This window comes from Lepidochelys kempii, chromosome 12 (assembly GCF_965140285.1).
Source record: "Lepidochelys kempii isolate rLepKem1 chromosome 12, rLepKem1.hap1, whole genome shotgun sequence".
NCBI classification, from domain to species: domain Eukaryota; kingdom Metazoa; phylum Chordata; order Testudines; family Cheloniidae; genus Lepidochelys; species Lepidochelys kempii.
The window spans coordinates 1,898,708-1,924,725 of NC_136391.1; the positions used below are offsets into that span (position 1 = coordinate 1,898,708).

Consider the following 26,018-nt stretch of genomic DNA (forward strand, 5'->3'; position numbering starts at 1 on the left):
GGGGGCGGGGGCGCAAGGAGGTCTGCCCGCACCGCAGCAGGTAACCCGGGGGGCATAGATGCAGGGGAACTGCTCCCCGCCCCAGTTCGCCTCCGCCTCTGCCTCCCTGGGCCTGAGCGCGAAACCGCCGCTTGCTTCTCAGCCCTCCCAGGCTTCACACGTGAACAGCTGATTCGCGGGAAGCCGGGGGTGGAGAAGCAGAGGGGGTAGGAGGCAGAGCAGAGGTGAGCTGGGGCTGGGCATGGGGCGGGGAGCACCCCAGCTCACCTCTGCTCCGCCTCCTCCCCGTTCTGCTTCTCCAGCCCCAGAGCACCCATGGAGTTGGTGCCTAAGGCACCACTTTTGATGTGATCAGTGGCGGGAGCGGCCGCTCCCCTTGCTCCCCCCGCAGCTACGCTACCCCATCCCTAGGAGCCAGAGGGACCTGCTGGATGCTTCCTGGGAGCTGTCCCAAGTAAGGACCTCCGGGACTCCCCACCTCCCCCGCAAGCAGGTCCCTCTGGCTCTTAGGGACGGGGTGGGCACCCGCTACAGTGGCCCACGAGACCCTCCTGCCCGGTTCTGGGGGAAGTCAGGGGAGGGGGTTGGATGGGGCAGGAGTCCCGGGGGGTGGGGGTGGGCCATGACCCCCTTGTGGGGTAAGGAGGGAACCGGTTGTTAAGATTTTGGCTGCTCATCACTGGCTGTGGGGGAACTTACAGCTACTCTCCTTCCTACAGTAGGTGTCACTGGGGGGCCTGGCGTGGGGGGTGCTGGTTGTGGAGGGAGAGCTGGCTCTGGGAAATTGCCACGCAGGAGAAGCTATAGAGAGTTGAAATATTAACTCTTGCTTGGGCTGGTGGCTTCCCGACATCAGGACATGGGAGGAGAAGTGCAGGCTGGGCTTTGACCGAAAGAGCCTTCCACCCTTCTTCAAGGGACCTACGTTTTTTTCTTTAAACAAAGCTAGTGAGGTGGATTTGAGCTAAGCATGGTCTGTGCTGAGCCCATGCCCTCCCGTTTCCTAGGGACATCATTACAGGCAGGCTGGCCTCGTGCCAGGTGCTGCCCCCCTTGTCTTGGCCAAGGCACGTTTGTCTGAGACCCCTGGTTTGTCTACATTGCAATGCTGGGAGCAAGTTTTAGTCCCCAGGGAAGCTTGGGGGTTCCTTCTTGGGTTTAATCAAATTTGGGTTTTATTTACTTGTTTTTTGTCCTATGTGGCTTGGGCTGGACACCACCATCTAGAACAAATTATATCAGTCCTCATCTGCAGCAGCCCCCTATCCCATTCCTGCACCAACCTCCACCCCATACACACAGAGCTCTGACCTGCAGCCCCCTGCCATTCAATTCCTGCCCTCCCCTCACCCCACCCCCACTCTGCCGGTGCCCCTCTGGCCTGACCTGCAGCCCCCCGCCGTTCCACTCCTGCCCTCACCCCTTCTCCAGCTCTGCCGGTGCCCCTCTGGCCTGACCTGCAGCCCCCCACCGTTCCACTCCTGCCCTCACCCCTTCCCCAGCTCTGCCGGTGCCCCTCTGGCCTGACCTGCAGCCCCCCACCGTTCCACTCCTGCCCTCACCCCATCCCCAGCTCTGCCGGTGCCCCCCTGGCCTGACTTGCAGCCCCCCGCCGTTCCACTCCTGCCCCACCCCACCCCCAGCTCTGCCAGTGCCCCTCAGGCCTGAGCTGTGACACGCCTGCTGTTCCGGTGGTGGTCCCCCATAAAGAGACGTTGGTTGTGTTGAGTTGTGTGGCAGTGTGGTGCCTGGGACACTTAGCTAAGCCAGCTCCCTGCTATGTTACATTTTGCTATAACAGAGGAGTCCAGAGTCTGAAGGCCAAACCCTCTGTGCCTTCTTGTCTCAGAGACCGTTGGGTTTTTGAGCTCTTAACCTCCACTTCCTTGCTCAAGGTAGCCATGAAACCAAAGGAAGGTGGGTCAGCAACTCCTCAAAGGCTCTGTGAGCTGGGGAGGAGAAGGAGCTCATGCAGTGAACACACCCACCACAGAGCAGAAACCACTCCATGTGCTTGACCTCTTCGGGGTCGCAGGACAAGAGGTTGCCCTGGAGCCAGCCTTTGTTGCAGTGCACTGGGCTGCTGCCGAGTCGTCAGGCCAGCTGGGCGTCCTGTCTGTGAGGAGAGCTTTCCTCCAAGACTCGCAGCGTGATCTTGGGTAACTTCTGTTTCAGAACCAGGACGACGGCACCTCCAGCAACCCCTATGCTCTGACGAACACCGTAACACCGCCATTGCCCACCTTCGCCCGGGTCTCTAATGCCTACGGCTCCTACCAGGATTCCAACATCCCATTTCCACGGACCTCTGGAGCCAGGTTCTGTGGCGCAGGTTGGTCTGACGGCTGGTTTAGAGCCATCCACCAAGGGATCAGTCAGCTGATCTGCCTGCTGGAGATCCCTCGGACAGTGGGCACTCACCCTGGAGCAAAGGCAGGCTTTGATCGCTGGCCCCCCAGCTGATAGGGGGTGAGGTTAGACAGCCAGGGCTGTCCGTTCTGTAGGAATCGCACTAGTTCGCAGCTGCTCTCAGGCCACCTTGTGAGCGGTGTTTGGTGTGTGAAACTGGGAGACAAAGAAGAGCTGAAAATATCTAGAACCACCTGCTGGGCTGGAGGTGCTGCTGCCTGTCAGAGATAGGGGGGTTCTGGTAGTGTCTTGGGCATGAACATAACCCCCTCTCCAGGAGCAGGTTGGCATCTGCATGCCTTCCCGTCTGTGGCACAGCATGCTGGCTCCTCCCCACGGCAAACTGCTGCACATGGCTCCTTGACCCTCTTGTTACCTACCTCCTGTGACTGGGGCTGGTGGGAGAGCTGCCCTTCCCTTCCTCCAGGTTGAACCCTTGCACACTGGTACCTTCGTTCCCAGCAGTAAGCTCCCAGCATGCCAGCTGGAAGCCTGTCCATTAGTAACTCCTGTTGCCCAGCCCTCGTGGGAAGTGAGGGCACAGTCATTAATAACTATCTTCCCAGGAGGGCATGTGCCAGGTAGTGACCTTCTCAAGGGGCAGATTAGGGTCTGTTTAAAAGCTCTTGAATTGTGGAAAGTTGCTTTAGATGCAGGAGTGACTCTCCCTGCATTCCGGTTTGAAAGTCTCGTGTGCCGGGGTAGTACAATGTAACACAGCCACACTCGTTTCACCTGACAAAGTGAAGCAGGTTAGTCAAGGCAGCTTGGATCTGCTAAGCCTGCTGTGCCATGCCGGCGGGCAGGGCATACTGGGCTGAAGAAGGTTGTTGGGGCACTACCAAATGGGTGTAGACTTACAGGTACTTCATATGTACCACCTCTCTCTTCATCTTGTGCTGGGCTACACTGCGAGTCTGAACAGTGAGAGCAGCTCCTCTCTGTCTAGTTATTTATCATCACTGGAGTATCCGAGTGCTTGACAAATGACAGTGCAGAGTTACAGCTCAAGGACAGGGCTTCTCCTTCTCCTCCTCTCCTCGGAGCCAGCTGTGAGGAGCTGATGAATTGAAAAGCTCTGACATAGCTGGGCTCTTTATTTTGATGGGTTCAGGGAAGTAGATTTGGCTTGAGAAAAATCAGATTGTCTAGATGGCATTTACAGACCAGGATGAGCTGAGGGGAGAGGGGCTGGGCTGGTTTGTGGGCATCCCGCCACATGCCTCATTACTGTTGGTGGGGTTTGTGTGCCTTAAATTCACAGGCATCACTGTGAAAGCTACCCCTTTGGGCAGGGGAAAGGGCTGCGAAAGTTCAAATCCTATCTGTGCAGAATGTGGTTTTATGTCCTGTCTCCACAGGTTACCTGGTATATTTTACAAGACCCATGACAATGCACCGTGCAGTCTCTCCTACAGAACCTACTCCCAGGTGAACACAAAGTCACGCATTTCAGCAAAGCCTGCAAAATCCCCCTATATTACACTGGTGAATGGAATGGGTTACTTAGGGAGGTGGTGGAATCTCCTTCCTTTATAGGTTTTTAAGGTCAGGCTGGACAAAGCAGTGGCTGGGATGATTTAGCTGGGGTTGGTCCTGCTTTGAGCAGAGGATTGGACTGGATGACCTCCTGAGGTTCCTTCCAACCCTGATATTCTATGATTCTATGAATGGATTTGCCAGTGACTGGAGCTAGGGGCTAGAGGCTGGGAGGACAGCAGCTGCTGAGCCACTGGTTTTCAGTAAGTCCAGTCGCTAGTGCCTTGGTCTCAGGAAGTATAAGAAGTCAGAGATGCTGGCTGCTTGCTTCAGCTGAGCTTTCCCATGTTAATACATGCCAGAAATAACAGTGGTGCCAGGCTAGTGACATGCTGTAGCTGGAACTCCCATGGTGGTTTGCCAAGGGTAAGTTACTGAAAACTTGTTCTCTTCTTTGGCAGATCTCTGTCGGCTTTATCGGCCTATCATAGTGGCCTGATCACGCCGATGAAGATCCGTACGGAAACCCCAGGCAATCTGCGCTTGTACAGTGGGAGTCCCACCCGCAGTGAGAAGGAGCAGGTCTCCATCAGCTCCTTCTACTACAAGGAGAGGGTAAGGGCCTGGCCAGGAAACCTTTCCCAATGCCTGTAACAACCTGCTTTCCTTCTCTCTAGCCCGTTAGCATCACTGCCCTTAACCACATACATTAGTGCCCAAGGAGCTTCTTCATTCTACTAGGGACGCGTTCCCTTATGAGCCACTCTGGTGAAAAGTCACCGTGGCTTGGCTCCTTTGTGTTGTTTCTCTGTCCATTGATCACTCCTCTGTTTTGACTGGCCCATTTATTTCAGCTTCCCTCTGAACTTGCTGTTAGTTGGACTGATTCCCTTGCAGAGGTAGGCCTAACATAACCAAGGTGCTCCCTGTGCAGCTGAACGCAGAGCTCCTACGAGCAATGTCTGTGGAGGTTGCAGAACAAATGGGGACTGCTCTAGAGCCTCCGGAGTGAGGATCTCCATAACCAGTTGGCCTGTGTCTGCTTTCCCTGACATGCTCCAGGGTAAAGAACCAGGCCTCTGGTACTGGCTCACTGAGGAACTCCAGGGGGAGCTGCCTCCATTTCTAGATGGGGTTGTCAGTGGTCACACCTAGATGCCCCAGTTGGCGATGGTGGCCCATCTTGCTAACTGCTGTACACACAGACTGTGACAAGACGTCCCTGGCCCAGCTGGATAGGTTAAGTGCACCTGTTACCATTGCAGAGTGGGCTAGTCCTGACTCAGGAAACCCTTTGGGAGTAGTGGCATGTTTTCTCACCATTGTGTCCTGTTACACTGGGGGAAGAAGGGCTGAATAAGTGAGGCTGCAAGAAGTTCTAAAAGAGCAATTTGGTGGCGGGTCCAGAGGGGCCTATTGTGCAGGTGTTGTGTGAGTAACCAGCCTTGCAGCCTGTTCCAGGGTGAACTGACATGCTTGAAACAAAGAATTCAAAGAACCGTATAAACTTATTCACAGAATGCCTTAACATTCCAGACTTCCAAAGTAAATGGCCCAAGGCCTGTGCTCAGGTATGGAGTTTCTCCTGCAGCAGTGGATGGCTTCCCAGATGCCTAAAGCAGGACAAAGAGATGCTTAAGAGCCTGAGTTTTCCTCACTGTTGCCCTGGGGAGTTAGTCCTGGCCTCTTGTCCTGGCAGGGCAGCAAAACAGGAACTGATTTTCCAGCAGCCTGCTTTAATTGTATTTCCTCATGGACAGAATGTCCAGCAGTCACCACTTTGGGTCTGTATTATGCTCAACTGATAGGCAATAGAACGTTCAGCCATGGGCGGAGCCTCTGGGGGGACCTCTCCTCATCAAAAGCCCTGCCTCCATATAGACCCCAGTAGGCTCTCTTAGCCCTGGTCTACACTGGGGGGGGATCACTCTAAGTTACGCAACTTCAGTTACGTGAATAACGTAGCTGAAGTCAACGTACTTAGATCAACTCACCGTGGTGTCTTCACCATGGTGAGTTGGCAGCTGCCGCTCCCCCATCGACTCTGCCTGCGCCTCTCGCGGCGCTGGAGTACGAGAGTTGACAGGAGAGCGCACGGGGATTGATTTATCGTGTCTAGACTAGATGCCATAAATCGATCCCTGCTGGATCGATCACTGCCTGCCGATTCAGCAGGTAGTGAAGACACACCCTTATTGTTCTGCCCATATTCTACTCAAACTTCCTTTCAGTGGGCACTGCTGTGTTGCTGCCTGATCATTAGCATTCCAGCCTATCCCCGCCTTCACATGAGAGTCTATTTGAAGAGCTGCTCCCTCTGTAGTATGCTTGTCCCTGACACACACCTTGCTAACATGCCAGGCTAGTGTAAAAATGTGCACATAAGCACGTGGGTGTTATTTTTATGGGACCTGCCTCTCCAGCCCATGAACTGATGGTGACACGACCTTAATATGTCCAGGAAAAACCTACACAACCAAGCACATGTGTGTTGTTGTGTTGGGTGAAATACAGATAGACTCATATGTCCTCCTCTCCCAGCCCTGCAGGCTTTCCTTTGTCCAGGCTACTCTAAGAGCAGGGCAAGAAAGTAAGAACCGCACACAATGTTGCTGCAGGTGAAAAAGTCACAGATATTTGTCTGTAGGCAGAGGAGTCATGGAATGAGATTTTCTGACTTCTCAGAGTTTGATCTCGCAGCCTTCCTGTTATATTAATGGTTTGGGTTTTTTGAATCATTAAATTTTAGGGTTAGGAAAAAAAAATCTGGATCTTGTCAACTCCTTGCTCTGGAGGATCGATTGGTTTTAATACAAATGTAAATGGGCCATTTAAACCATCAATTTAAATCACCAAGTGGAAAGCCTGAATTTAAATAATTGATTTTTATCAACTTTTCCATTTGTACTTTGGTTATTTTCTGAAGAAAGGTGCTTTCTCTTTGGTTGATATAACCATTAAAACATGTTCATTTACAACTAAATAGAGACTTTTCACTAGGTTTGGTACATCTGTTTACTTCCTGGAAGGGTTCACTATAACTATATAGACTTATTTAAGCAATGATAGCTTAATATTTTCAGATGCTTATTAATTGTAGATTTTTAGTATATTAGAAAATGGTGAATGAGATATTGCTTATTTACTAGATAATGAACATTTTGCTCATGAACTATATCAAGGTGCATTAGGATGGTAACTAGAATTAAACACGAAACAGCAAATACAATTTCTTTTTATTTAGCAAAGCAAACTTAAATGTTTTGGACAAATAAACTTCTCTGACCAAAACATGTTTCACATTTACAACTAAATGATTAAACAGAGGATTTGACTGTAGTCAGTGAATTAAACTGATTATTTCAGGTCAGCCTGGGAACATTTTTAGATATGCCTCAGTGAAAGTGACCTAGTCCTTGTCCTACATTCCTAGTCTTCCCCTATTCTCTTGAAAATGAGAGTGTCTCCTAAATTACTTAGGCTGATTTGTGCCATATTTATAAAGTTTGACCTCAAAAGTTAAATGTTTTTCTCCTGGTTCTTTCTTTCATATAGAAAAGCAGCCTTTTGATTTTTTTTTTTATAGAGGCTTATGGATTCAGCCTATTTATTTTTTATTTAAGTGTTTTAAGAGATTATGACTAAATTTAGGCCTTAACATATTTTGAGTTAATAAAATCTGAATGGAATGAATTCTGAATGTATTTAAACAACAAAATAAAAAAAATCCAATTTAAATAAAAACTGCTTTTGTTTAAAAAAATCAATTTTATCTCCCCTGGATGTAAAACAAAATCCCCTTCTAGCAGAGACCAGCCAAGTTAAATTTCAGTCAAAAAAATGAATACTCCAGAAAGATAACTAGGTATTTAAACTGCAAATACCTCTGCGGCCATATCCATAGCAGTCACTACCAAAGGGATGGCTGGAATCAACAAACATTGATCAACATTACTGAACACAGAATATACTCTAGTGTTCCTGGAGAGGCAGCTAAGCTACTGAGATCTCTAAATGAAAACTGAAAATGGGTCTCTGAGAATTAATGTGCCGCCCCTCCCCACCACCCTCAACCCCTAAAAAAGTGACTCACAATTATTAGCCAGGAAGAAGGAGAAAAGTTGGGTTTCTAGTAGAAGTTTCACCAGCCAACAGCAATACGATTAGTGTCAATGGAGAGTTGTAATTTTCTATTGTTTCGTTTGTATAATGCTAGTACCCAAAGGCCTCTGGGACTCAGAGCACCCAGCACTGTGTAAACATGTAGTAAAAGGCAGGGGCTACCCTGAGGAGTTTACAAATCAAGGTCCTGATCCTGCAAAGAACTGCACAGCGCCATTGACTTGGATGGGCTCCATCCTCATGGTTTTCTCTACGAGGTTGGAACTTAAGTAATTTCAAGAAAAGAAAGTGTTTGGGAGTTCTCTCCAGGCTCATGTGCAGAGCACAGCCTCCTTTCCTGGCTCAGGAACTAGCACCATCAGCTTCTTGCCCAAATCCATTCCATGAGAGAAACATGGCATCCCCTCCATGGTAATAGGACAGTGGATGGATTTGCCTGATTTCTCTGACGTCCGTGGTCTTGTTACTTTGCACTCACGTGCTGGTATCAAAGCTTCAGAATCCACACTACCCGGCTGGCAGATCTGAACATTACAAGCCCAAAGACTGAGATCTCAGTCCAAGGGGAATCATCCAGAATAGAGCCGCTGCCCGTTCACTGGCATGAGATCTGTACAACAAGGGCAGGTGCCAGACTCAGTACTACTTTGAGGCACTATAAATGAGACCGTCCAATGGTGCCTTCAGTAGAAGTTATTTGAGTGAAGCAGAGTGGGGGAATCTTAATTCTCTTTCTCTGCTTGTCTCAACTATATTTAATTTCTTACTGCTGGGCCCTTCCTCCTCCTCTTGTGAAGGTTGTTGCAGGTGCCTGCAACCGAAGGAGGGGTAGTTCTCCTGGTAAGCCTTTCTCTGAATCCTCCCAGCGTGACTCTGTCTTGCTGAGCCATGCAACAAGCTGAATATGAACAACTCTCTCATGGTGGTGTAGTTTACTGCCTTGTGGCTGTTAAAGCTTTTTGTGTGAGGATGGTGGTGATGGAAGAAATGTTCCAGCAATGAGACACAGGGTCAGGTTGTATCAGAGGCTCAGACCATGGTTGACAGCTCTGAGTGTCCTTTATTGGCTGAAAATGGCTTGGCATGCTATTGCAGACAGCAGAGATGAGCAAGATGTCACCTTTCTCCTTTTGACTCCAACCCATTTGTACTCGAAGTGGTTTTGAATCCAGATCAAGGTTTTGTATTTATTCGGGAAGCATACGGTTCATCCTTAAGGCTACTGGAAACAGTCTGTGTTTAGAATTTTTTTTTATAAAGGCATACTTTGACTGTGTAACACGAGTCAGTGAACGTGACCAAGATTATGCTGATCCAACTTGAATGCAAAAAGGAAGGAAGGGAAAAACTTACTGGATCCGATCTGTCCCCTCTGCCCCCATAGTCCCTGGGTCTGGTGCCGGACTGCTCCTTACCATGTGTTCACCTGTCCTTTGGTCCACTTCACTATTAAATGGGGCGTCCCTTTGCTGGGTTAGTGTACAGCCTATAACATCTCACAGCCAGGGAGCTTTTCCTGATAGACTAAATTTGTCTTTCACCATTACTCCTAGTTACCCCCTGCCCCAGTCTTGCTGGCTCAAAGGAGAGAGAACACAGACACAAAGAAACCGGACCATTTGGCAGCTCCCACAAGGGCATTGTAGTAAATCAGGTGTCAGTGAAATCAAATCAGTGCAGAGCTTCTGGGTCTGCCATTTTTTTTCTCAGCATCTCTAATTGTAGCTCCTGTCATTGGCCCAGCCATTCGACTGAAAGTAAAAGAGGAATCTTTAGGCCCATTGTAAGATTCCCATTTTGGGGATTTTACCATAAACACTGTGCCAGGTTCCAATGGCCGATGTTCCTGCAGGCCCCAAGGGAGGAGCAATGTGAGCAGCTGGGTGGCTAAGGAGCCTGCGAGAGAGCTCCTTACCTTACCTGGCCCAGTATCTCCAGCCAAAGGCAAAGAGCCTGGCTCGCTGCTCAGCTTGGGCACGGCCCTGCTATGGAGTCAGCTGAGCCATGAATTCATGAGCTCTGTTAGCAATGGCATCGTCTTTAGTGTCAAGGCCTGTCAGCCCTCTCATGCTGGAAACCCTTTGTGAGTTCCTCACGTGGGCTGCTTAGAATCATAGAATATCAGGGTTGGAAGGGACCTCAAGAGGTCGTCTAGTCCAACCCCCTGCTCAAAGCAGGGCCAATCCTCAATTTTTGCCCCGATCCCTAAATGGCCCCCTCAAGGATTGAACTCACAGCCCTGGGTTTAGCAGGCCAATGCTCAAACCACTGAGCTATCCCTCCCTTCTCCATAGCATTCTTGGTCTGCCTTTGTAGTCCTGTGAACACACAGGAAAATCTCCCTTTCACCACCCCTGACTGCTCTCCAGGTAGCACACCAACAGTCTGCCACAGTTGTGGGTTCTGGGGCCATGGCAGGCACCAGCTATGTTAAATGTAATGTGTTCAGGCTGGTGCTTAGCTCTATGCTTCCAGCACCTTAGTGAGGAAGCATTTTCTAGTGCTTAGAGGGCCGGGACTCAAGAGATCTTGGTTCTGTCCTCGACTGCATCACTGCCTCGCTGTGTGACCTAGAGCAAGTCTCTTCACCCCTTTGTGCCAGTTACAATAATATTCCTCCACCTCAGGTGGGAGGCTTAGCTCATTAATGCCTGTAGAGAACTGAGGTCCTCCAAAGGAGCCAGTGATGGGCCGAGAGACAGCAGCCCCCTCCCTGCAGAACCTATGGCTAATGTCACACTGCAGAAGGAAGGGGTGATGCTTCCGATTGGACCTTGATTTGAAATGGCCCTTTGTGGAACACTGTGGAGTAACAAACTACAGGCCACAATGCCCCTTGCTCCCTCGGTCCAGGCTTTTTTGGATTTTAGTTATTTATTCTTTTCTTTTTCTTGGTGCCTTTCTTCCTTTCTCATCTGGGGTGTAGTGTTTTCATGCGCAGATGTCTCTTCGCTCTGCTCGGCGGCGCTGGTCCATACAAGCAATTAACGACTTCCCGGTACTGTGTGCTGTGCTAATGCTCTCCTTCCCTTACCCTGTCTTCTGCCCAAGAATAAAGCACTCCCTGCCTGACCTAGGCTAACCTGAACAACAGGCTGTTCCATTATTAGACCCAGTGCCAAGAAGGGGTAGATGGGGTCATGGAGTAGGGGAGTTGCACTATACACTGAACCTAAAAGAGTCCAGAGAATCAAATATGATAACACTTCTGAATGGGCGGTAGCATCTGTAGAGAGACAGATCCCAAACTGTAAGAGTATACTAGTGGGCTTGTCCAACCCAGCCTTCTGATCACGAAAAGGCTGCTGAGGGAGATCAGAGAGGCTAATAACATAGTAGAAAAGGATGTACTTTACTTTCAAGGAGTAAAGGGAGCAATTAAGGAGGCTAAGGACATTGCAGAAAAGCAAAATGATTTCTTTGCACCAGTGTGAGGATCCGTGAGTCCTGAACCCATGCCCACAGGCGCTCAGGCCACTGCTGGATCCACAGTACCACCTAACAGCTCTACTACTGACTGGAGAATTGGGAGCTGTCCACTAAAGTTACTGCCCAGAGGTACCTGATGGGAGGAGCTCTTGAGTATGCTATTTAAGCTAGAAAGAGACACAGGAAGTTGTCTGTGCAACAGGTTGGATCCTGGCTTGCTGCTACAGACCCTGACTCCAGCCTTGTCCCCAGTTCCTGACTTTGACCCTGTCCTATTTCCGCTACTTGCTCCAGTCCCTGAATCCTATCACCCTGGTGACTGACTGCTCTGGCTCTGACGAGGCTATGGCTCTTTGGTTTCTGAATCAGCACTGGTGCACCTGTTTCCTGTCTGACCCTGCCTCCAGCTTTCAGCTCCAACACCTGACTCTGGACATACCTGTTGGCTTTTGGTTCCTGAACACTGCGGTGATCACCAGGCCAGACCGCCCACATCCCAGTCATTGGTACCAGTCTTCCATAGACCCTGACAATCAGTCAAAACAACCGAGGAGGAGGGGTCACGCCTGTCCCAGGCCTTCTCTTTTCAGATAAGGACAAGGGGTCAGAGATGGAGATTTCAAAGAGGTCCTGGAACAAACTGCTAAAGAGCAGCAAGTCTCCTGGACTTCGCAGCATCATCCAACCATTTTAGAAGAAAAATTCACTTAAAGGAAGTGGTTGAGCTGCTGACAAAAACCTGCTATCATGAAAATCAGCTGCTGGTTTTTAATTCAATAGATTTGCTACCCTTCGGTCCTACCTCTAAAAAAGCAGTAGGGATTATTTTGGGAATGACAGAGCAGTAATCTGTAGTTCAGTACCAGGTACATGGTTGAGCTCTAATTAAAAATAGAATTATGGTACACCTAGAGGAACATGATACGATAGCGACAGACCAGCATGGCTTTTGTAAAAGAAAATTGTACCTCCGTAATCTACTACAACTCTATGAATGTGTCACCAAAATAGTGGCTGAAAGAGAATAGAAAGACATAATTCATTTGGACTTTCAAAAATCCTTTGACAGAATCCGTTGCAAAAGGCTATTAAGGAAACCAATGTTCTGATAGGGTGAGAAATAAAGTTTTACCGTGGATCAGCAACTAAGACAGAAAACAGAGCTAGAGGAAAATGGCCAGTTTTCCAACATGGCAAAAGTTTAAGTGAGATGCTCCAAAGTTCTATCCTCAGGCCAGTGTTCAATTTATTTATCAATTATCTGGAAAAGGGAGTGAGTAGTGAGGTGTCAAAATGTGTGGATAACCCATCATTGCTTAGATGAGTCAAGACAGGAGAAGAGGAACCTAATTTGAGTGAGGAACTACAGAAGGACCTAACCAAGCTAGGTGACTGTTCAGCACAACAGGTGGAAGGAATTCCACAATGAGAGAAGCAAAGTAATGCTCACTGAAAGGAATCCTCTGAATTGAGGAGTGTGGAGTGAAATATAATTGCTCAGGAAGCAGACCTGGGCATCACTGAGGACAGTGCAATAGAAACCTCTGCTCAATATGCAGCAGTCACAATGTCAGGATGTGTAAAGACTAGTGCTATCCATAGTATTAAGGCATTCTAGAAATCAGTCTACCAAAATGTTAAACAGAAAAGTAGACACTGTCGAAAATAAGTGTCTGAAAAATTCTAAGCGTTGGAAGGAAAGACTTCACCACCAATGTAGAGATCTGAGAAATTACTCACCAACGTCTCATTTCCACTAGAATTAGAAGAAAGCCCTGGTTGAATTTGGGGCATGTACTTTGGATGCCAAGAGACAAACTCCCCTGGGAAGCTGTCAAGTGGAAAGCAGCTGGTGTGAGGAAACTCGGGCATCCTAGGGAGAGCAGACCAGTCAGTCTTACCACTGTACAGCAGACAATGACAGAGCGGAATAGCAGAGTCTAGATTCCACTCTGTGCCCCAGTATTGGCACAGGAAGGATGCCATGTAATGATTGTATAAACCAATAGCACGCCCTCACCTGGAAAACAGTGTTCAGTGCCAGTCACCCTGCCTCAAAAGAGATACAGAAGAAATCGAAGGGGTTTTTGAAGACAGGCAGCTAAAATAGTTAGAGCCACGAGGGGAATTCCATATAAAGAGAGACTCAAAAGATGGAACTGTTTAATTTTAGAGAGGAGGAGACATGATGGAGGGATACAAAACAATGCCTCATATGGAAAAAGTGAATTACTTTGTTTCATAACCAAGAGCTGGGGACAGTCAGTGAAACCCCATAAGCAAATGTAAAACTGATTAAAAAAAAATATTTTTATGCCCTACATAACTATCATGTGACCTTTCTTGCCACCAGAGATCACTGAGACTGAGAACTTAGGGGGAGTCAGAGAACAATTAGACACTGATCAGGATAATGAGACTATCCACCAATTACATGAGAGAGGCACCAAACCATCCTGCTTCAGGGCAGGAACCAGCCACTAATGATGATGAGGGTCAGGAAGAAATAGTCCCCAAATGGACAAGTTTTTCCGTAATTGCCCACTTGGGATTTTTTGCCCCTTCCTTGGAAGCTGCTGGGACTGGCTACCAGGGCAGACATTGCAAATAGCAAATCTTAATGTTGCAGAGAAGCTTGTTCTAAAAACCCTGGCAGTTTGGTGGCCAGGCAGGTTTCGGACACCTGTAATTGGAGTTTACTGGGGTTTGTTGTTCAAAATACAAGGAGGAGAACTTTTTGAGCAAGAAAGACTTGACAAACACACTGCGCCCCACTGGAGATTTCATGAGAAGCAGCTTGAACCTGATCTGGAGCTTGGTGAACTTAATCCTTGGCATTGTCTGCATTCTCCCCTCCTTCTATCCCTCCACCCCATTAAAAGAAATTTAACCCTTGAACCTCTCTATCTCTGATGTGCCCCTACATTTCATGGGGCTACCTAAGACACTGCCTGTGTCAGCAAGATCCTGAGGGGAGACACGAATGTTCAGTAGCCCCATTCCAAGAGGAGCATGCAGGATTTTGTAACCCGCTCTGCTGATTATGCAGGGATAATTGTGGTTGCTACAAGCAGTCGGTGGCTTATTCTTGGGCTGTCTGTTTCCACATTTAACCCGTTTACTGCCATCATTATCACCTCAGATTGCAGCAAATGGCACCCTTGGGCTAGCTGTGCAGTCATTACTCAGGGCTGTTCCCCACAACCATCCCCTTCCCCATGACTGTCTGAACACTCTCGGTTCCTTCCTCTTGATGCTCAGAGGAGCTCAAGAATCTCAATTCACTGTCACTAGCTATTTCCTTTCTCTCCTGCCTCTCCTCTTGGGCTCTCTGAAGCAGCTGAGGAGATGCAGTTCCCACTGGCTTGGATTCTAGATTGCACGAAGATAGAGGTAGAAAGGTTGGGGACAAATGACCCAAATTTTCCACCTGCAGCTTCAAGTACAATGGGGGCAGACTCATTAATTGACAGTTGAGCACCACCCATTATGTTCCCAGCCTCTTTAAACCTGAGCAGCCAATTGCAGGCTAGTGTGTCATGAAGGCAGTGGGGCACCATCAGCCTGTGGCAGAGCCCCCAGGGAGAAGCGCATTTCCTGTGCCTCTTGAATGCTGTGGACAGAGGGGTGTCTTTAAACCATCGAGGAGAATGCTCCCTGGGAAACAAGTTGAGCAAAAAGGGAGATGGAACCTTGTGTGATCTTTTCCCAAGCCCCGTGCAATGACAGACCCAAACACGGGACACTTCTGACCTTGGGTAATCCTGCCTTAAAAGTGCCCAAATATTGCCCAACTGAGGGCTACTCTTGTGGTTTGCCAATCATTTGGACCAAGGTGGAACGTCACTTGGGACCTGCAGTCTCCATGGGCTTCACCTCACTATTACACGTGAAGGTTGATATGGCTCACGTTTGGCTGCCCACACCAAGGCTGACATCTCCTGCTGCTTCCTTGGCTTTCTGTCCTACTGCCACTGGTTGGTTGAAGCAAGCAGGACTTTTAATTGGAGCTATCTCCACAGGCACAGCTCTGGGGGCGGGGGGGCGGGGACAGAAGCTGTAGGGTAGGCAGGGGGTGTGGGTTTTGTAACCACCATGTCATCTAGCTCTACTGGTGGAGCTAGGCCAGTGAACAATCCTGGGTCCAAATTTTGCAAGTATGTAGACAGCCCTTATCCAAGGGAAGGGGGAAGATTTGATTGACAGGCCCAGTAATCAGTTAATGTCTTCATTGTTTTGCCTGCCCTGTTGACATCTAGCAGTGTAAATGATCCATTCGTGGAATATCCCATTCTTCCATCCTCACCGCCCCCCCCCCCCCCCCAAAGTGACTAGTTTACTTGTGGAAAATGCTGTGTTTTGTCCATGTTCTGAGTCTCCAAAATGCCTCCCTAAAGGCAGGCGGGGTTTGAATCTGCTTTCAGTGACAGAAGGGCAGTGTGTGTGTGTTTCAGAGGAACCTACTTCAGTCTGGGAGAATTGTCCATCTGTGAGTGCTGCAGAGCAGATGGAATCCTCTCCCCTGCTGGGGCCCGCTAATTAACGGGTGGCCACTGTGTGGTACACTGCTCTCCAGAGTACTCTGCTGGCATACCTCTGCCAGAGTCGGTGGCATTAGACCTGCAGAGAACAGGCCCTGCGCCTGCAAACTTGGGTTCAAACGTCTGCTCCCTTCTGACCCAAGGAGGTTCCTGGTCAATGCTGTGTGGGGCACAGAGTGGGGAAGCATGCATGCTATAGCGCAAAGCACATTCTCTATTTCCTCCCTTCCCCCCATGCACTAATGGCTACCTGCTGTAAAACATTGATACTTCTGTGGGTATCCTCCAAATAGATCCAGCCTGCTCTGGGAAGTCTATTGGCATTTTCCATTGACTCCAATGAGAGCAACGTCTGGCACGCAACATATTGATCAGTTTCAGGGAGCAGTTCAAGGAACTACTGGACTAAAGGCAAGCCCTGCATATCAGAGAGGACACTGGCCCACACCCTACAGAGTGATCCCACTCAGAGATGAATTCTGATGCTTTTAGGAACAAATACACAATGCTGTTGAATGTCAAAATTTCTGCCCTGATTCTCTGGGGTTTGCACAGCTGGACGTGAGGGCAGAGCCCTGGTAGCTGGATTTTCAGAGGTTCTGAGCAGCATCCACAGCACCCCTTTTGATGTAAATGCTCAATGCCTCTGAATATCAGATCATACCTGTGCAGGCTACAGAAGTATGGGTGGGGCTTTGAAAAGCACCCACATCTGCCTCATTGAAAGTCAATGGGATATGTGCTCCTATGTCACCCTGACCTTAAATCCCATCCTAGACTCTCTTTAAAAAAATCTGTCCTTCACTTACCTGCCAGAGCCCAGGTCCAGACCCTCCGGGCTCTGTCTCACCTGTGCCATCTCAACGAGGTAAGGAGCGTGCATTCCTTCTTGGTTCTGTGTGGCAGGTTCTAGTGATGACCTCAGCTGCTGCATGGCAAAACCCAGAGTCAGTAAGGGAGGAATTAATTTTAAATGACCTTTAAAAATCAAGTGCCTGTGTGTGTAATTTTTAAGCCTGCCCAGTCTGTTCCTGTGCAGTCAGGGCGCGTTCAGCAGACCCTTGCTATTTCACTCTGTTCACCAAGAGATCCATTGCCCATCTTGGATTTTCCAGGAATCAAAGGCACAATCCGAGAGCATCACGTAGCAGCCAGTGTCTCCTGCAAGACATTGCTCCAGGCCCTTTGTGTGGTCAGGCCACTGCATGCACCCACTCCTCTCCCTCCAGTGGTGGGCCGACAAGCTGAGGAGTTGGAAGAGGCCAGGAAACTGGCCATCTAAAATAATTGATGTGGGTGGCCAAAGTAGTTTTATACATCCTGGCATAAAGGTGAAAACTCTGTGGCCATTTGGGGAAATGCTTGGCTTCCTTGCTCTGTCTCCTGAAATTAGCCGGTTCTGAGTGGCGACTGCTGTAGGAAGGTCGTGGGCTCCTCTGATTGAGTGTTGCCACCAGGCAGCCAGCTTTTATTCTCAGACAGAAGCATTGGTGAATGCTGTAGACAAGGAGGCACTGGAATCCAAGTCAGTCCCACCCTGGTCCTAGACAATGACACACAAAGGACCCATTAGAACTAGGTAGAAGAGACAACATGGGCATGTCAACTTCTCTTTGTAACTCTGGTCTGAAGCTAGCAGCAAATAAAGGACCTCCTCCCACACATCTCTGCTCAGAGCTCTTGCTGAACTCAGTGGTCGTCCTGTGTATAGTGGGCTCTTGGGACCAGACCCGGAACCATTGAAGATATTTTATTGGTCCTTCTGCCACCCTTTCTGCGTATTATTGGCTTGCTAGGTATTGATTTGTTTTTACTGCCTACCCCCCTGGAATTTGTAAAATCCCTCTCAAGCGTGTGTGTTTGCCCTTGGGCTTGCCACTTGCCTGGCTTTCACTTCCTAGAGATGGAGACACTTGTTAATTAATGTAATTATTATTGTTCTTCGGGGGGTAACACACAGCTTTCGGAAGGCAGGGGTGGGTGCTGCTTGCATTACTCCTGATGCTCATGCATTGTTCCTGCCCTGATAACAGCTGCTGTCTTCCTCCCTCAGTTACTTGTTGCCATCTATTCTGCAGAAATCAAGGAGATGGAAAAGCAAGCGTGAGGGGACAGATGCGAATAACCGACCTATTAAAGCTGCTGGCAAAGTCATCATACAGGATATCTCTTGCCTGCTTCCCGTGCACAAATCGCTAGGGGAGCAGTACATGTGAGTACCAGCCCACAGAGCCCTATCTCTAGCCCCGAACTAAGGTGGCCCTCAATGCCACCGCTGTGCTCTGCAGTGTCAAAATCAATCAACATCTTGTTCCACTGAGCACCATCCTTCACCTCTTGCATCATTCCCATGGTGTCCCTGTCTACCTAGGAGAGATGGCTTCTTTCCCAAAAACTTCTGGAAGGGATGCATGGTGAAGGAAATGTGGGAACCAGCGCCAGCCCTAGCAGCTGAAAATTGTATATCTGGCTGTTGCAGGACTTCATCATTTGAAACAAACATTGTGAGCGTGGGCCCCTTTTCATAGGGGTGCATGTTAAAGGAGAACTCTAAAGGGTTGGTTTTGGAATGGGCTTTCGCCCTTTTTTGCTTCTTTACAATGGATGAGGAGGCCTGGAAATCCATAGCTATCTGTTTATCTCTCTATCTACCTACCTATGCGTGCACATACACTCAAACACGCTTCCTCTCTCTTGCTCTCAAAAAGGTGTTTTCAACTTTGTGTGCGCGCGCGTTGTGACAAGATGGCCAATGTTCATATGGTGGGACGTGCCCTTTTCTTGGGGGGGAGGGGGGCCCTCGGAGGCATTAAGACGCCACCCCTTGCCCCTGCTCTTGGGTGCTGAGGGCCCTGCTAGTGGCCCAGGAAGGCAATAGAGGAGGGAAACGGGAGGGGTCTGGGTTTGCTCCTTGCTCTGAATCCCAGCCCCTGCAGGTTTCTTACCCTCAGTCCTTCAACGCTGTGGGGAGGGAGTCTCCCTGTCCTGCTGCAGCAGGGTCTCCCTTACCTCAGTTCTCTGGTCTTCCAAATCTCACAACAACCCTCCACGCTCCAGTCCTCTCTCCTTCCTCCTCCCCCTCTGACTGTGTCAAGGTTCCTCCCCCACTCTGAACTCTAGGGTACAGATGTGGGGACCTGCATGAAAAACCTCCTAAGCTTATCTTTACCAGCTTAGGTCAAAACTTCCCCAAGGTACAAAATATTCCACCCTTTGTCCTTGGATTGGCCGCTACCACCACCAAACTAATACTGGTTACTGGGGAAGAGCTGTTTGGACACGTCTTTCCCCCCAAAATACTTCCCAAAACCTGGCACCCACTTCCTGGACAAGGTTTGGTAAAAAGCCTCACCAATTTGCCTGGGTGACTACAGACCCAGACCCTTGGATCTTAAGAACAATGAACAATCCTCCCAACACTTGCACCCCCCCTTTCCTGGGAAATGTTGGATAAAAAGCCTCACCAATTTGCATAGGTGACCACAGACCCAAACCCTTGGATCTGAGAACAATGAAAAAGCATTCAGTTTTCTTACAAGAAGACTTTTAATAAAAATAGAAGTAAATAGAAATAAAGAAATCCCCCTATAAAATCAGGATGGTAGATACCTTACAGGGTAATTAGATTCAAAACATAGAGAACCCTTCTAGGCAAAACCTTAAGTTACAAAAAAGATACACAGACAGAAATAGTTATTCTGTTCAGCACAGTTCTTTTTCTCAGCCATTTAAAGAAATCATAATCTAACACGTACCTAGCTAGATTACTTACTAAAAGTTCTAAGACTCCATTCCTGGTCTATCCCTGGCAGAAACCAGCATATAGACAGACACACAGACCCTTTGTTTCTCTCCCTCCTCCCAGCTTTTGAAAGTATCTTGTCTCCTCATTGGTCATTTTGGTCAGGTGCCAGCGAGGTTACCTTTAGCTTCTTAACCCTTTACAGGTGAGAGGAGCTTTCCCCTGGCCAGGAGGGATTTCAAAGGGGTTTACCCTTCCCTTTATATTTATGACAGACTGCCTGAAGATTTTATTAGGTTCCTGACAGGGCCTTAATTGACAACAGGTGCTCCAATTAACCTGTAGCAACCCTCCCTAGTCTACAGGGAACTATGCCTTAATTAGCCTAGGGCTTATATATTTCCCCTCTAACACTCTACCACTGTTCTCTGGCCTTCCTGTATCACAGCATATTAATTTCAGGGCTGTGCATCTGTATTGTGAGTGCTTTCCTCTAAATCAAAAGTATGGAGGTGCTGAATCTTTATTAAAGACATCCTTTCTCCAATGTGCTAATTAGTCATTGAAGTTCTAAAGCAAACAGAAAAACAGATGGGAAAACTCTTCTTTCAATTGCTACACTTTCATTTCCATTCTAGTGATCTTGTCATTCTCCCTCGTCAGCAGAGGACCTTTGAGGCGAGATGGTCCCTAAATGTCATGTGTTTTTAAAAAGGAAAAAAAACACAAAATCCCTTCCCTACCTTTTCTATCATAAAGAAGCAAAAATAACCCAGCCACTGGCCAATTGTTTCACATTTGCAGGTTGTCTTTAAAGGGGGAGGGTCTCTTTCTGGTCCATTTGCTTGTAAGGTCTTACGCAGTCTTTTCCCCAGTACTCCCTGATAGGAATGGAAGCAGATGAAAGAGAAAATCATGGGGGTGTTTAGGGGAGCTGTGTTGCCGCCAGTGAGCGTGAAATCCGCCAAGTAGCTGTGAAGTCCATGTACTGCCTCACTAATCCCTCAGTGCTGCTGGAGGCTTGTCAGTGGTGGCATGTCATCCCACCCAGGGTCATACCTGGCTCCCCCTCAAAGTCTAGAGCTGGCTATAAAATGAACTGACTGGTGGATTGAATGGTAACAATAATTTGTAAATGGGGCAGCCCAGATGGCTATCAGCTTCTGGGTACAAGAACAAATCTCAGCTCCACATTGCACCAGTATGTCACCATGGTAATAACTCTTTGGTGGTGGACCATCTCCGGATGACTGTCAGAGCAGATCCTGCTATTCACTGTTGGATTGAAACAGGACATTGTGCAGTGGACACTCTGTTAGGGCGGCTGGATGGCATGCGGTCGGGTGTCTCTTAATGACTGTGGAGGAAATGCTGATCGATCTGACCCTGCAGTGTGATTAGGGAGTTCTGTCCAGTAGTCGTGATCCATAGCCAACCCTCCCTTGGCAAGTAGTGTGTCAGTAAGAAATGAGCCCTCTTTCTTTTTCAGACTGAACGTCAGTAACATTCAGGAGACCTGCCAGAAGAATGCCTCCTCAGCCCTGGCAGTTGGACGTAGGGATCTCGTCCAGGTATTGGGCTTGCCCTTTATCTAGAGCACAGCAGCTGAATGGGACGCCTTAGTGAATACGTTACTCTCGCCTTGTCATTCTCATGCCATCATCCTGGATTTCAAGGGCATGGCTGGGTCGTTGGGGCACAGCAGTCGCTGCAGAGACCACCTGGAAGGGTTAAGACGAGTCGTCCCTGGTAACTGGGGCAGAAGCACTGACACTTTTGTAACATCTCATTGAGAAATCCCTGGCCAGGCCAGCAAATGGTTCGTTTCAGACCCTTTGCCAAACCAGCTGAGATGACTAGGTGCTCTGAGAATTTCTCATAGGCCAACCTAGATACAGGGCGTGCTACTGTGTCAGTGACTGGAATGGCCATGCATCAAAATCACTGCAGCTGCTGTAAGCATTTTGGCAAGAGGAACTCTCTCTCTCTTCTCCTTGTGGGGCTCATACCCATAGGGACGAATACAAAAGGCGGACAGCCTGTGCCCCAAAGACCTTACAATCTAATAGTGTTTCGTGTATTGAGACCTTCCTTTTCTCCATCATGCTGCTTACTTTGCATTGGATTCCACTGGGCCGGTGAAAACAGACTAGTTTCAGTTTCATTTTGTTTGTACTCTGTTACTTTCTGATTCTCCTACCTTAGCAGGATAGTCTGATGTTTGTGTTGCAAACCCTCCAGCAAAACGTTATACCTTTAAATCACTATTTCATTTGATTTGCTTAAGTTCATACAAATGTTTCAATTCATTTTAAGCTTTTTTAAAAAAAAGTTTTAAAAACCTAAATGTCGAGCCTTAAAAATATTTGTGTTACTTAAATATAAACCACAAACATTTTCTGATTCACGTGATGTAAGGATTAAAAGGATCCAATAGCACATCATAGGAAAGGCTAATTCCTAGAAGGATTTACTGGCTGATTGCTGCAGTGCTTACACCACTTTTGCATTTCATTCCCCCACCTGCACTGCAGCATTACAGAAATGTCCTGCTCCTCAGCTGAGACCTGGAGCCCCGAGCTGCAGCATGACAATTTCCCAATGTCCCCTTATGAGCCTGCTTTGTATGAATTACCCTGCTTTCTTCTGGCCCCTGTGGCCTGCTGCTTCACTCAGGGCCTGCTTTGCTTCTGTACTTCAATCCTTTCCAATCTCCCCAGGTACCACAGTGCTGCCACACTCCTGAAATTCCCTGGCTCTGTTTCTTTGCATTCTACGTTCTCTCCACCTTCCTATTCTCTCCCATGTTCTCAGCTCTCTTGTCTTGTCTCTTACCTGCCATTGCCCTTCTAACACCTCCCTCCCTGCCCTCTTCCTTTTCTGTGACGGAATCAGTGGTTCACCCTCAGCTAGAATACTGTGTGCAGTTTTGGTCACCCCATCTCACAAGGATATAGCAGAAAACTTAGCAAGGGGTTAAAGACTGGTGAGAAGAGTGAATGAGTCCTAGAGAGATGTCTCAGTGGAGAGAGATTGAAAAGTCTGGGACGGTTTAGTTTAGAAGGGAGACAAATCAGAGGGGATGTGATAGAGTATATAAAATAATGAATGGGTTAGGTATACAGATGGCAAATGAGGTGCTCCTCATGCATAATAAAAGAACAAGAAGCGTTCAATAAAACTGAAAGGCAGCAAATTTAAAACTGATCAAAGGTCAAGTGTTTTAATATGTTGTAGTTCACCTGTGGAACTCATTGACACAGTGTCACAGAGGTCAAGAGCACCATCAGATTTTAAAAATCAGATTAGACACTTATTGATGATGATAACCTCCCACTGCCTGGCATAAACCAACCTCAAAATGGGTGGGGGTTAAGAAGAAACTCCTCCTATCAACGATTTATTCCATAATTGTTCCCTAGGGAACTTCTTGCACATTGCACTGAAGTATTTGGTGCTGTCCGCTGTCACAGACAGGCTAATAGACTAGATGGACCCCTGGTCTGGTCTGTCAATGGGGTCCCTCCCCAACAGCTAACACTGCTTTCCTGCAGCTAAGAGGTAGCTAGTTGGTTCACATGACTGACTGATCCTCCATGATTATGGAGCCCAACTCCAAAACCATCAGGGTTTGGCTGATTCTGGGGCCTCTAGCAAATCAGCTGTACCTGTTAAGAAAGAATTCTGCCATTATTGAACCTTGCATGCCTGACTGCAGCGCGAGGTCAGAGCCCTCAGTGCAGGTATATTTCTGTTTCTAGTTGTCTTTGACGCTGTTTCTCTTGTATCTGTCCAGGTCTGGTCACTGGCTACGGTAGCCACAGATCTCTGTCTTGGACCAAAGTCTGACCCGGATTTGGAGACGCCCTGGGCTCAACATCCATTTGGACGTCAGCTCCTGGAGTCCTTGTAGGTCTCTGAAGGCTCAAAGCAGGGGCAGCGGTAGTCTCTGGAGCAGAGCTGTTCAGAGCTGAAAGTTGTAGGGTCTTGTTTCAGACTCAGATGAGAGGAGCTGCTTGCTAATCCCAATGACTTTGAGCTAAGAGATCCTGCCTAAAGGCTGATGCAGGGATAACCAGTGCATAACCTCTAGTTGTGGAGTTCTCTAGCACTTCTTGTGACTGCCCACACCTTTAGTATGGGGTTATAGGACATGGGGAGACTGCTCCATCTCCATCGTGAGGTGCACGTTCATGGGACAAAGGAGGGAAGCCACAAATCTGTTTATTGCAAATAGAAGGCAGCCCTGGCACTCTCGTCAAGTGACTACCTGCCCTTCGGCTGAGCTAAGATTAGCTTCTGCTCTGATGTAATGTGTATGGTACACTATGTGGTGCTCCAAGACATCTGGATTGACTAGCACGGAGGAGGCCTGATGTAAGAGGGAACTGCTGCTTTTATCCAGGATTGGAGGATTGGGCCAAAAGAAATCTGATGAGGTTCAATAAGGATAAGTGCAGGGTCCTGCACTTAGGACGGAAGAATCCAATGCACCGCTACAGACTAGGGACCGAATGGCTAGGCAGCAGTTCTGCGGAAAAGGACCTAGGGGTGACAGTGGACGAGAAGCTGGATATGAGTCAGCTGTGTGCCCTTGTTGCCAAGAAGGCCAATGGCATTTTGGGATGTATAAGTAGGGGCATAGCGAGCAGATCGAGGGACGTGATCGTTCCCCTCTATTCGACATTGGTGAGGCCTCATCTGGAGTACTGTGTCCAGTTTTGGGCCCCACACTACAAGAAGGATGTGGATAAATTGGAGAGAGTCCAGCGAAGGGCAACAAAAATGATTAGGGGTCTAGAACACATGACTTATGAGGAGAGGCTGAGGGAGCTGGGATTGTTTAGCCTGCAGAAGAGAAGAATGAGGGGGGATTTGATAGCTGCTTTCAACTACCTGAAAGGGGGTTCCAAAGAATCATAGAATCATAGAATATCAGGGTTGGAAGGGACCCGAGAAGGTCATCTAGTCCAACCCCCTGCTCAAAGCAGGACCAATTCCCAGTTAAATCATCCCAGCCAGGGCTTTGTCAAGCCTGACCTTAAAAACCTCGAAGGAAGGAGATTCTGCCACCTCCCTAGGTAACGCATTCCAGTTTTTCACCACCCTCTTAGTGAAAAAGTTTTTCCTAATATCCAATCTAAACCTTCCCCACTGCAACTTGAGACCATTACTCCTCGTTCTGTCATCTGCTACCATTGAGAACAGTCTAGAGCCATCCTCTTTGGAACCCCCTTTCAGGTAGTTGAAAGCAGCTATCAAATTGTCTCTGTAACCTCAACAGGGATTCCTTGAAATACAGCCAGCTCTCCTGGACTCCTTTCCCCTTCAAGTTAGTCCCCCAGAGGATCCTGGCCATCCATTCCCTGAGGGAGTCGAAGTCTGCTTTCCTGAAGTCCAGGGTCCGTATCCTGCTGCTTACCTTTCTTCCCTGCGTCAGGATCCTGAACTCAACCAACTCATGGTCACTGCCTCCCAGATTCCCATCCACTTTTGCTTCCCCCACTAATTCTACCCGGTTTGTGAGCAGCAGGTCAAGAAAAGCGCCCCCCCTAGTTGGCTCCTCTAGCACTTGCGCCAGAAAATTGTCCCCTACGCTTTCCAAAAACTTCCTGGATTGTCTATGCGCCGCTGTATTGCTCTCCCAGCAGATATCAGGAAAATTAAAGTCACCCATGAGAATCAGGGCATGCGATCTAGTAGCTTCCGTGAGCTGCCGGAAGAAAGCCTCATCTACCTCATCCCCCTGGTCCGGTGGTCTGTAGCAGACTCCCACCACTACATCACTCTTGTTGCACACACTTCTAAACTTAATCCAGAGACACTCAGGTTTTTCTGCAGTTTCGTACCGGAGCTCTGAGCAGTCATACTGCTCCCTTACATACAGGGCTACTCCCCCACCTTTTCTGCCCTGCCTGTCCTTCCTGAACAGTTTATAACCATCCATGACAGTACTCCAGTCATGTGAGTTATCCCACCAAGTCTCTGTTATTCCGATCACATCATAGTTCCTTGACATCACCAGGACCTCCAGTTCTCCCTGCTTGTTTCCAAGGCTTTGTGCATTTGTATATAAGCACTTGAGATAACCTGTTGATCACCCCTCATTCCCAGTATGAGGCAGGAGCCCTCCCCTCACAAACATTCCTGCCTGTGCTTCCTCCTGGTATCCCGCTTTCCCACTTACCTCAGGGCTTTGGTCTCCTTCCCCCGGTGAACCTAGTTTAAAGCCCTCCTCACTAGGTTAGCCAGCCTGCTGGCAAAGATGCTCTTCCCTCTCTTCGTAAGATGGAGCC

General features: G+C 48.5%; 1 protein-coding gene across 8 annotated transcripts in view; it reads left to right on the plus strand.

The window, feature by feature from the left end:
- WDR59 (WD repeat domain 59) overlaps positions 1-26,018 on the plus strand; it is a 93,258-nt gene that overhangs the window by 55,744 nt on the left and 11,496 nt on the right. For 6 of the 8 annotated variants that reach the window (XM_078848059.1, XM_078848060.1, XM_078848062.1 and 3 more), the window contains 6 exons: positions 2,176-2,332; positions 3,771-3,840; positions 4,350-4,503; positions 18,059-18,192; positions 21,212-21,293; positions 23,519-23,631. In XM_078848059.1, coding sequence (XP_078704185.1) covers positions 2,176-2,332; positions 3,771-3,840; positions 4,350-4,503; positions 18,059-18,192; positions 21,212-21,293; positions 23,519-23,631 — 710 coding nt within the window. Of the gene's footprint in view, positions 1-2,175; positions 2,333-3,770; positions 3,841-4,349; positions 4,504-10,936; positions 11,009-18,033; positions 18,193-21,211; positions 21,294-23,518; positions 23,632-26,018 lie in introns of those variants that run through there. The other 2 variants (XM_078848064.1, XM_078848063.1) reach the window with 2 other exon arrangements.